We start from the raw sequence: 11,679 nt of genomic DNA, 5'->3' as shown, positions 1-11,679 counted from the left end.
ACTGTTCAGCATTGTCGCTCGCTGATTTGATAAAAAGATATTATTCGAGAAACTAGAAGTAAACCAGGAAACATAGACTCGATACAAACGAAACCGCTGAATATCAATTTGGGTCAAACATCCTCTAGCCTCAGGCGGCTACCAGCCTAGAATCCTTCGCAATATGTTTTGCCACCTCGAAGATGCTCGTGTTCCGCAACGTGAGCAAAGTAATGTTCGCCTGCAGGAAGACACCAATCCAGTTCCGGAGCTCCACAGCCACGAGCGAGTCCACACCATACTCGTTCAGACTGCGGTCCTGCTTCAGATGCGTGACGGGCATGGCGAGGAGCTTGCCAAGCTGTTTGATGATCGCATCGCAGATCTGGCCCGGTATGTCACCCTCCAGATCGATAGACAGCGATGTGTCGGAACCACTAGGCCCCTTGCCGGACTTGTTCGCGCCTCGCTGCCGGTTCGTCAGGTGGCGGAACTTGGAATCCTTGATCCACTCGGCCTCGCGCAGACCTCGCTCGTTGCCGCGGGGGACGAGACCAAGGAGGGTCTGACTCTTCGAGGCAGCGTCTCCATTTCCGCGAACTAGGATGTAGTCGAGATTCGCGAGCAGCTGATCAGTTGTGATCGTGCCAAAGCCCTGTCTGCGGAGAGATGCAGCAACTTTAGGCTCGTCGCTGACAAACCCGCTGTCGATGACGACGCCGAGGTTGAGAGAATGAGCGGTAAGGCCCCGGTGCCTCCTGAAGTGAGCGAGTGCATCTTGATATGCACAGGCACCTCCGTAGATGGATTGGCCAGCGTTTCCACTCACTGCAACGACCGAAGACAACATGACGAAGAAGTCGAGGTCATGAGGCAGGACACTGTGCAAGTGCCATGATCCAGCGATCTTGGGGTTCTGCACAGCGGTCCACTGATCGCGAGTCACATTCGCGAAGAGACCGTCCTATAAGCGAGGGTTAAGTCAGCTGATGCCACAATCATACCATATTTGTGCACGGAGGCAGAAGTGATTAGAACTGACCTCCAAGAGCATTGCTGAATGCACAACTCCGCGGATCGGGCCGATTTCTGCCACAAGCGTCTGGACCTGAGCCAAAGATGACACGTCGCAGCGCTTGATGACAACTTCGACGCCAGCGGCTTGCAGATCCTCGACCAAAGTGACGGCCGCGGCGCCAATGATACCGGAACGTGACACAGCCACGATCCGGCGGGCACCGCGTTGTGCCATCCAGCGGACGATAGCCTTACTGATACCGCCCAGCCCGACAACGAGATAAGTACCGTCCGCGGCCAAGCTTGCCACAGCTGGCGGGCGAGGCATGACCTTCAGGAAGGAGGAGATAAGTCAGTGCTACGTCACCACGAGTTTGAGGTTGGGATATGACAAACCTTAGCCATTTGATTTTCTTGCACAGAAAGAATGACCTTTCCAATCTGCTGCCCAGTCTGCATCAGGCGGAATGCAGACTCGATCTCGGAGATGGGCATATTGATAATGGACGTTGGGCGGACCGCTCCGCTATCCATAAGTCGTATGACATCTTGTAGAATGCGTTTGGCAAGTGGTTTCTTGTCCTCGATCAAGAGGGCCAGGTCGACATATGCAAAGGTGATGTTCTTGAGCAGGAACCTGCTGGGCATGAGCATGTCCTCGAGGAACTCCTTGCGGCCGATCTCGACGAAGCGACCATAAGGCGCGACAATGTTGCACGATTCGCGGAACATGTCCCCGCCGAGCGAGTTAAGGACAACATCGACCCCCTTGCCGCCAGTCATTCTGCGGAACGTCCTGCCAAAGGCGGTCGACCGACTTGACGCAATGTGGTCTTCGGGGATATTGTAGGTGCTCATGAGAAAGCGTTTCTTCTCTTCGCTGCTCACCGTCACAAAGACCTCGGCGCCCAAGTGCTGGGCCAGGATGATGGACGCCTGACCGACAGCTCCGGCAGCTGAGTGGATCAAGATGCTCTCGCCGGGGCTTAGGCTACCCTTGTCGACCAGAGAGTAGTAGACGGTCGCCCAGACGATAGGCAGAGACGCGCCCTCTTCGAAAGTGAGCTTATCTGGCATGATGGCGACGCAGTCTCCGTGGACGCGCGGACGATTGCTGTATGAGTGCGAGTAGTAGGCACAGACGCGATCGCCCTTCTTGAAGCGGCCGACCATGTTTGCGCCAACATCAGTGACGATTCCGCTGCAGTCATTCTTCATTTCTGTCGTGCCCTCCAGCTGCCCGGCAGCAATGAGAACATCTTTGAAGTTAATACTGGCAGCACGGAGCTCGAACTGTACCTCATCTGGATGGAGCTCTGCCGGCCTGTTGTCATCTTCCCAGCGAAGGGTGTCGAGCAAGCCCGGCACGTCAAGTCGAGCAGTAAGAGCACGGTCGCCATCAAAGAACGGCAAGGTTTCCGGGCTGGACTCGTGGTTCAGAGCACGGATGTACGCGTCGATGGACTCTTCACAAGTCACACGAGGCACATACAGCTGGCCCTCCGACTCGGAAAATTCCGTCTCCACCTCGTTCTGGCTCGAGAGGAAGTCAAAAGACGCACTGTTGAGAACCTTTGCGATGATCCTGGCACACTGCTGGGCTGTCCGTCGCGGGTCCAAGTCCAGAGTGATGATGCGGACTGCGGGATGTTCAAGACGCAGCGTGCGGGCAAAGCCAGAGATCACGCCTCCGGCAGGGTTACGGCAGGGCTGAGTGGCGCCGCGAGTGAGGAAGAGGACTGCGCGCGAGGAGAGAAGACGCTGCTTGAGGCTCTGGAATAAGTCAGGGTTGACGCTTCCCGCCAACGCGTCCGACAGCTCCGGAGGAAACACGGAAATAACATTTGGGGTCCCCTGGGTTCGAAGGTCGGCTAGTGCCACGAGATGGTTGCCAATCTCGGGCTTCAGGCTCTGTGTAAGTCCTGGAAGCTGCGGTTCCAGAGACTGCTCGTAGATGACCTCGACTGGGAATGCCACGGAGCTCCCAGAAGACGGGGCTGTCTGGGAGATGATGACGTCGACCAGGCCGCCGTCCGCCTCGGAATAGTCCTGGAAAGAGTTACGCGAGACTGAGAACCCCTGCTGCTTCAGAATGCTGGTCCAGCTTGCTTTCGACAGCAGAGGAGACAGCGAGCGCCCTTCGGCCGAGCCCGCCCACCATCCCGGGAGGGACCCAAAGATGAGGTTGTAGCACGGCTCGACCTTAGTCAGCTCCATCAACAGGAACTTTCCACCTGGCTTCAAGAGGGAGTGAATGCGATCAAGACTTTCGGTGATTGACCGTGTGGCATGGACGACATTGCAGGCAATAACAAGATCGTAGCTGTGTGGTTGGAACCCTTGCTGGCTCACTTCGCGCTCGAGGTCACAAACCTTGAAACCCACGATGTCTCGGAAGTCTGCTAGCTTCTCCTTTGCAGCCTTGAAGAAGACCGGCGAGATATCGGTAAAGTCGTATTTCTCCACCATGGCTTGACCCTCTGTACCGAGGGCACGCAGCAACGGCTCAGACGCAGAACCTGTGCCGGCGCCAATCTCGACGATTTTCAGCCCGGGCTTTTGCTTGGACAACTCACAGATATACGCCCCCATTTGGGCATAGCAGCGTTGAGCGCGTTCTTCGGAATACAGCCCCGTGAGGAGATCGTCGCGGCTCAGGAGCTCTAGGGGCTCCGTGGCACCCCGAAGGATGTCGGGGAGGTTGCTGCCTATGCGGAAAACAGCTTCACCGACAACGCCCAGATGCTCCCAGCTTGGAGCAGAAGTGGTTGTTGTCGGGGACTCAGTCTCCGTTCCTTTACCTGCATACTGCTGCATCCAGTTGAACCAATCTTGTTTGTAACCACTTGGGATCTCAGTGCCCTGGACAGCAGAGAGGGCTTGTTTGACGTAGTGCTTGACCAGGACGTCGACCTCGGCGTTCATCTCCAAGACTGAGCCGGCAGACACGGTCGCAGCACGGAACTCCTGGATGCGCTTGTCAGTAAGCGCGTCGCAGTCGGTGACCCATTCGACGGAGTGACCCAGGCTCCTCGGGGCGGCACCGAGATGGACGTCTCCGGGCAAGACGGCCACAGTGATACCAGCTCCGTGGAAGACAAGGTTGGTCTCGCTTCCGGTGGTAGTTTGTGCCAATACGTCGAATGTCTGGGGACCATCGGCGCTAGTGGTGTAGCATGTGAGTACGGAGCTCCCCGAGGCCTGGTGACTTCCAGAGACAAGCAGGTCCTGGATGAAGACAGGAACTGTGGCCGACTTGACGTCGCGGTTGAACACCATCATGGAGCACAGGCCATGAAACAGCGCGGCGTCGAGCGTGGCCGGATGGATGATATACTCGGGAGTCTTTGACTGAGGACTGGCCAAGTGTTCTACCTTGGCGTTGGAAATAGTGCATATCGAGGTTTCCGCGCCGAGCTTCAGACTCGTGACGCCATCGAACGGCGCCTGCCATTGCAGACCGATGTCTTGACTCTTGAAGTAGAACTTTCGGGGGTTGACGTTCTCCCGGCTGTCGTTGACGGCTCGCTGGATCTCACCTTGGACGTCAGATTCCTGCAGCAAGGCATCGCTGCCCTCAACAGGAGAGATCAGTCCACGACAGTGCTCCGTCCAGTTGTTGTCTGCTGTCGCAGTAAAGACGCGGAACTCCATCCAGAGTGCTGACGACCCCCGTGCAGAGCGAGCTTCCGGGCGCAGCGACAAGCTTATTTCAGTGCCGCCAGCCTCAGGGTCAATCACCAGGGCATTTCCAAAGCTGACTTTGTGGAGCTGGTAACCGTTGATCTGCCGGGAGGGGTCATCGGCTGTTCTATATCGGCGCAGCGCTTCAATAGCCATTGCCAGATATCCTGCAGCGGGAAAGACAACTTGCCCCTCGATGACGTGAGCCATCAGCCACGGCACACGATTCTTGTCCAGATAGCACCGCCAGCGTGGCTCGATGCTATTCGCGTCTGGGCACAAAGTCCCCAGGATCTCATGGGGGAGGAACTTTCTGTTGGTGTACTCGTCGGAGAGTCGTGTGTGGTGCCAGTACTTCTGTGTGTGGTCAAAGGCATATGATGGTACGTCATCGAGCAATACGGGAAGATTCGCATCGTGACCGTTGTTGGCAGTGTGGAAGTCACAGGCAAAGCCTTCGCTGAAGAGTCGCCCAACACTGGAAATGAGAGCTTCCGCAGCATTGGTCTTCCTCTTGAGCGTTGCGATGTACTTGATCGCGGTGGCAGGACCCTGAAACGATTGGATGGTTTGCTTGATGGGTCCTTCGAGGGTTGCATGAGGGCCAATCTCGAGGATGAAGTCAATCGCCGGAGAATCGCCTTCTGGCTCACACATGTTCCACACGGCGTCCTCGAAGAGCACAGGCGAGACCAGATTCTGGACCCAGTACTGTTTGTTCAAGTCCGAGGGCACGAGCTGAGACCCTGTCAATGACGAGTACATGGCAACACCCGGCTTGGGCTTCCATGTCGATATACCCGAAAGTGCTTCCGAGTACTCTTTCTCAATCTGCCGCATCCAGTCTGAATGGTAAGCTGCGCCATTCGTCCGCAGCTGTCTGTGGAAGACGGATTCTGTAGCCAGGATCTCAGCCAGCTTCTCGATCGCATCTGCATCGCCCGAGACAGTCACACTCGAAGGGCTGTTGTAACATGCAACGGTGAGCTTCCGTGCATCGTCTCCAAGGCTGTTGATGTACTTCTCGGCGACCCAGGAGGACACGCCGAGCGCAGCCATGCCACCACGTTTTTCGGTGGTGCGAGCGGTGAGGTCGCTCGTGAGGCGGCCGCGGTGATAGGAAACGGACATTGCATCTTCGAACGACAGCAGGCCAGCGGCATAGGCAGCCGCAATCTCGCCGCTGGAGTGGCCGGCCACGGCACTTGGCTGGACTCCCAGGCTCGTCAGGGTGTCGATCAAGCTGAGCTGGATAGCCGTGGAAAGAGGCTGACCATATCGCGGCTCATCGAGCCGACTCTCTTGCACGGTTCTGTTCAGCTCTTCCAGCACATCCCACCGGCAGCCCAAAGTGGACAGATGACGGTTGGCTCTGTGGAGTGAAGCTGTGAATACAGGCCAGACATTGATCAGTTCGCGACCCATATTGAAGTACTGAGCGCCCTGGCCGCCAAAAATGAAGGCAAGCCTAGGGGACTTGTGCTTCGGACTCGGCTCGACAGGCATCTCTGACAGGTCTTGGAGCTTCTGAACAAGGTCTTTGGCGTTGCTGGCCACAAGGACGACCCGGTGGCGGTGCACGCCCCGCCGGTTGAGCGTGTAACACAAGCGATCAAGGAGCCGCTCGTCCGTTCCTCTGGCAGCCAGCTCGGCGACGTATGCCGCCAGGTTGGCTGCGAACAGTTGAAGGCTTATCTCGCTTCCTGCGCTTAGCACGAATGCCCGTGGTCGAGGTGCCGAGGGAGCCGGTCTGATCTTGTCAATGGAGAGGACGTATCTCGCAGTGTCAAGAATAACATGAGCATTGGTGCCACCGTAACCGAAGCTGAAATTCATTAGCATGTTCTAGCAGCGCAAAATCTACCAAAATGGTTGGCTGAATAACGAACCTGTTTACCGAGATCCGACGTAGTTCTCTTGGCTCCAGTGCCAACGGTATCTGTTGTCTCCAAGTCAGTTCCTTCCCGGCCCGGCAATTTCGCCTGAGGAGTGCAATCTCGCAACCATACCCGCAGATTCCACTCATCCAATAGGAGTTTCTTGTTGGCCTTCTCAAAATTGACTTGAGGGGGTATACATCCCTTCTCGAGCATGAGGACTGCCTTGATAAGACCCGCCAAACCAGCCGCACTCTCTGTGTGGCCGACGTTGCCTTTAATTGAGCCGATCGGCAGCTTGTCAGTAGGGTTGCGGTTCTTGGAAAGTGCAGATGCGATGGCCTCGACCTCGATGGGGTCTCCCACGGCTGTGCCAGTACCGTGTGCCTCAACATAGTCGGCATGGAGGTCAAGCCCAGCCTCCTTGTAGGCACGCCGGATGGCCCGCTCCTGCGCTTCGCCACTTGGCACAGTGATGCCAGGAGTGCGGCCGTCCTGGTTGAGAACAGTGTTGCGGATGATGGCGCGCACGCGATCCCCGTCGCGCAGTGCCGCTGATAACGGCTTGAGCACGAGCCCTGCGACGCCCTCGCCACGGCCGTAGCCGTTCGCGCGGTGGTCAAATGGAAAAGACCGGCCCGCGTCTGACAGCATCTTGAGCTTGCTCTGATAAGTGAAACGCTGTGGGTCGGCAAAGATATTGACACCACCAACAAAACTCATCTCGGTCTCGCCAGATCGCAGGCTCTGGACTGCCAAGTGCAAGGCAACCAAACTAGCAGAGCAACCAGTATCTACGGTCATGCTGGGGCCGAGAAGATTGAAAAAGTATGAAATCCTGTTTGATGTAATCGCAGGACCAGCACCGGTGACGTGATACGTGGCTTGGTTCTCAGTGTCCCTGGCCAGTACTTCAGAGTAGTCCGAAGTCCACTGGCCGGCGTAGACACCGGTGTTGGACTCCCAGAGCTGATCTGGCGTCACACCGGCATTCTCAAATGATTCATAGGCCACCTCCAACAAAAGGCGCTGCTGAGGGTCCATGGCCTGCTTGAACCGTTAGCGGTTTTTTTTTCTTTTTTTTTTTCTTTTTTTTGGAAGTGTGTAAAACCATAGCAGGCACCACCAATATCAGCTCACTTACCCGGGCTTCGGCGCCATGGATGCCGAAAAAAGTCGCATCGAATGCGGAAATGTCTTCGGACAAGAAGTGGCCGCCGTCGGCATTGGTCTATTGCATGCTCAGAATCCATATGCATCAAGGGCGAAAGGCACATGAGGCTCTACATACTGTGCTTGAATGTGCATTCTTCACATCGTGGAACGCCGCCATGTTGAAGCGCTCACCAGGAGGGCCTTTGCTCCATGCTGAGGTCCCGGCTGCGAGCTCTGTCCATAGCTTCGATGGTGTCGACGCGGCCCCTGGGTATCTACAGCCCAGTCCGATGATGGCAATCGGCTCAAGCAGCCACTCGCCGTTCAGGAGCGAGGTGCCGTCAAGATTCGCGTCGGTCGACTCAAAGGTCGGCTCGTCGTCGAAGGCGTCACCCATTGCGGGAGGGTTCGTGTGAGATGCGCCAATGAGATGAGTACATTCAGATGGGGCTGGTGCACGATTTGTGTTATTCAGTAACTTGGGACAAGCAATGTATGTACACCCTCACAATGCCTGCAATCCCGGCTTGGTGGCTCTTTAGATTGAGCAGTTATACGTTCGGAGACGGAAGCCTGATCAGGGAGCGCCAAGGCAAACCGGGCTCCAGCTACGGGAATCCTTCCGGCTGGGCGGACCTGCCCATGCTCGCGATGCTAATTCACACATAATGTTCACGAATGGCAAAGTGTTTGGCACAGCGCGGCCCTAAAGGTTGCCCTGCATGGGGGACAGTCATGACGGTGGGGGCCAGAGAGCTTGGCTTACGCGAGGGCAAACGTGCTGGCTCCGACCCTGGTCTCAGCAATGACACTTGGTAGCAAGATCAGTGAAGAGCCGCTGTGCAAGTACTAGTGTACACAGAACATCATTTTTCAGCCACTTGATGATGACTAAATAAAGGGCAGCGCATTGTGAGGCGAAGCCTCTTTCCGCTGCTAGCCACGCACTGAGACATCGCTGTTAGCGCACGTGAAGTTCTTCCGTGCCTTGGCTTTGCCCGACCACCCAGCGCTCGAAGGACAGCCATGCTGAACTTTCTCCATGGAAAATAGGACCTCATAGTTAAATGACTATAAATAGACTTCCGAGAATCAGATGACTTCTTGTGGTGAGCGACGCTCGCGAGAACAAACGTAAGGACAAGGCCCCCTTAGACTAGCGAGTAAGCCTCCAGCCTGGAAGATTCAGTGCGGCCCAGCGGAATTGACCTCGAGTCCAGGCTCCGATCGACCTGGAACTAACTCAGCGAGCAACGTTGGACCCCTCGTTCCGGGCCATCCGTCTGCATAGCAAGAGCTGGACTAGTTTATGTGCAGCTAGACCTAAGCAACCTTCTCGTTTCGGACTTATTGTATAACCACACCAGAGTATCTTGATCTTGGCCCGCCTCTGAAATATCTCCCTTAACGTTTGTCATAGGCTTGACCAATTCTAGCGAGCCAGGTCGAGCAAGTTGCACAGAGCTTCCAGTCCATTTCCAAGCCCTCACTCCGGAACAGGTCATCGGTCCAGGTCAACTCAACCCTCGATTCCCCACATCCACGTGCGCAAGATGGCTTTCGTAACTCCTGCCTACGTCCCCTCCATGCCCTTTGAGGTTCCAGATGACGTTCCGGTGCAGTCATTTCTGCTCAAGGATGACTCTCGGTATGGTCGTCGCCCTCTAGCCCAATCTAAGCCGCCCTTCACATGTGGCGTATCGGGCTTGTCATACTCCGTAGCCGAGGTCTCCGAACGGGTCGAATCACTGGCCAGGGCCTTGTCCCACAAGTTGTCCTTACAGGTCGACACTGGCAATGAGCTGGACAAAGTGATCAGCATCTTCAGCGTCAACACGGTAAGTCATTTCTGTTCCCATGCATGCGCGTCAAACCCCACGAGCATGCAAATGGAAGGAGTCCAGGCTGATAGATCTAATAGGCAAACTCATTGGTCGTCTCATGGGCAACACACCGGCTTGACGGCGTGTCCAATTATGCAAGCGCAACTTACACGGTGGCCGAGCTGGTGTACCAGCTTGAGAAAGTGAAGCCTCTCGCCCTGTTCACGTGTACTGCACTTCTGGACAAAGCCTACGAGGCGGCGGCGACGGTTGGCATCCCGCGCGACCGCATCTTTCTGCTTCCCACGCCTGTATCGACTACAGGCCCCGCCTCCTTGCCAGTTGGCATTGAGACTGTGGATGATTTGATCAACGAGGGCAGAGGTCTCGAGCCATTACCAGTGCAGCAGTGGCAGCGAGGCCGAGGCGCAAGTCAGGTGGCATATCTTTGTGGCTCAAGCGGTACCTCGGGCTTGCCTGTAAGTCCAAAACTCTAAATTGTCTACTCATGAAGGCTTCCTGAATACTGATATGGGAGGGGCCCAGAAATTCGTGAAGCTATCACACAAGAATGTCATTGCAAACATTCTGCAGATTGCGACGTACGAAAAGAACCACAGAGGCGCCGACTCGGAGTACTGCCTGGGGCTGCTTCCATTCAGCCACAATCTGTCACTAATCGCGGTGGCCCACCTGGCAGTCTACAGGGGCGATGGCGTTGTCGTTCTCTCGTCGTTTGAGCTGCAAGACATGCTGCAGGCTATACAGGACTACCAGATGGGACGACTGTGGTTGGTAAGTGGCATGCAACTTTCGCGATTAGTTGAGAACAACCAGCAAGTAAGCTGACACTCTGGACTTTCGACAGATCCCTCCAGTCCTTATGACTATTATCCGAGCTCGCGATGTCGTCCGCAAGTACGATATTAGCAGCGTCAACACCGCTGTGGTGGGTGCAGCTAGCTTGTCCGAGGACATTGCCGCAGCATTCGACTCGGTCATCCCCGGATGCAAGCTCATCCAAGGCTATGGTCTCACAGAGACGACCGTGGCAGTCACTCTGACCAATCCTGCAGATGACATGTTTTGTTCCTGTGGATCCTTGCTGCCTGGCGTGGAGGGCCGTCTCGTCAATCCTGACGGCTCCGAGATCACAAAGCACGAGACTCCGGGAGAGCTACAAGTGCGCACTCCTACAGTGATGCTAGGCTATCTCAACAATGACACCGAGACGAGTGCGATGCTGACTCCGGACGGATGGTTGCGGACTGGTGACCTTGTGGAGTTCCGCAAGAGCAAGAACGGCCACGACCATGTTTTCTTTGTCGATCGCATGAAGGAGCTCATCAAAGTCCGAGTAAGTAATCCAGTGGAATAACCCCTTTGCAATTGGAAGACATTAACGCGATACGTAAAGGGCATGCAAGTGTCCCCCACAGAGGTGGAAAACCATCTGATGGCACACCCAAAGATTCTCACGGCGGTTGTCGTGCCCATCCCAGATGAGTTGGCGGGAGAATTGCCGCTGGCTTTCATCGTCAGGTCTCCCGAGGCCGAGGCGGAGAACGCGAACATGCTCAAGTTGGAAATTGACGACCACGTCAAAGGCGCACTGGCCGCGCACAAGCACCTCGCTGGCGGCATCGAGTTTGTCGCGGCAGTCCCCAAAACTGGCAGCGGCAAGATCCAGAGAAAGGTTCTAAAGGGCATGGCACTTTCTATTTGCAAGGCTAGGCAGGCAGCTAAAGATCCCGTCAACGCTGCCGTGTTTGTCTTTGACTCGGACGGCTCATCGGACTTCACGGACAGCGATGATGATGACCTGAACGACGAATCGTCTGATGGATTTGATTAAGGTGGCTTGGGCTAGTTTTGCAACATAGAGTGTTTACAATTTGAACTTGTGTGCCAGATTATTGACCACCCAGAAACAGCTGCTATAATCAATACCGTGCAACTGCCGCTGTATTGTTGTTCACTGCCGAATTCCCGTGCACATGATGAATCAGAACTGTACAGTTGTCCAATATCAGACTCCTCTGCCCATGATGCACCAGAAACTGTATCGTTGCCCACTATCAAACTCCTGTGCATGTGATTGGGCCCTGACGTAGCAGCCACGAGTGTGCCTGCAGTAGTCGGGG

The 11,679-nt window shown here is 55.6% G+C and overlaps 2 protein-coding genes across 2 annotated transcripts; one reads left to right on the top strand and one right to left on the bottom strand.

The window, feature by feature from the left end:
- Nucleotides 1-93: 93 nt before the first annotated feature.
- On the bottom strand, nucleotides 94-8,109 carry B0I36DRAFT_417508 (putative polyketide synthase; the record flags this gene model as incomplete). Its single annotated transcript, XM_046162118.1, has 7 exons — nucleotides 94-943; nucleotides 1,022-1,327; nucleotides 1,393-6,505; nucleotides 6,570-6,640; nucleotides 6,690-7,604; nucleotides 7,702-7,788; nucleotides 7,849-8,109. The coding sequence occupies 7 exons, from the start codon at nucleotides 8,107-8,109 to the stop codon at nucleotides 131-133; spliced, it is 7,566 nt and encodes a 2,521-aa protein (XP_046008819.1). The 3' UTR covers nucleotides 94-130.
- Nucleotides 8,110-9,265: 1,156 nt separating this feature from the next.
- Nucleotides 9,266-11,390, top strand: B0I36DRAFT_250793 (uncharacterized protein; the record flags this gene model as incomplete). Its single annotated transcript, XM_046150566.1, has 5 exons — nucleotides 9,266-9,550; nucleotides 9,634-10,014; nucleotides 10,082-10,330; nucleotides 10,404-10,892; nucleotides 10,953-11,390. 5 exons carry the CDS (start codon nucleotides 9,266-9,268, stop codon nucleotides 11,388-11,390), a joined length of 1,842 nt encoding a protein of 613 aa, XP_046008818.1.
- Nucleotides 11,391-11,679: the final 289 nt, after the last annotated feature.

The sequence above is a fragment of the Microdochium trichocladiopsis genome (genome assembly GCF_020744255.1).
Source record: "Microdochium trichocladiopsis strain MPI-CAGE-CH-0230 chromosome Unknown B0I36scaffold_9, whole genome shotgun sequence".
NCBI classification, from domain to species: domain Eukaryota; kingdom Fungi; phylum Ascomycota; class Sordariomycetes; order Xylariales; family Microdochiaceae; genus Microdochium; species Microdochium trichocladiopsis.
This window is presented reverse-complemented; position numbering and strand designations above follow the sequence as displayed.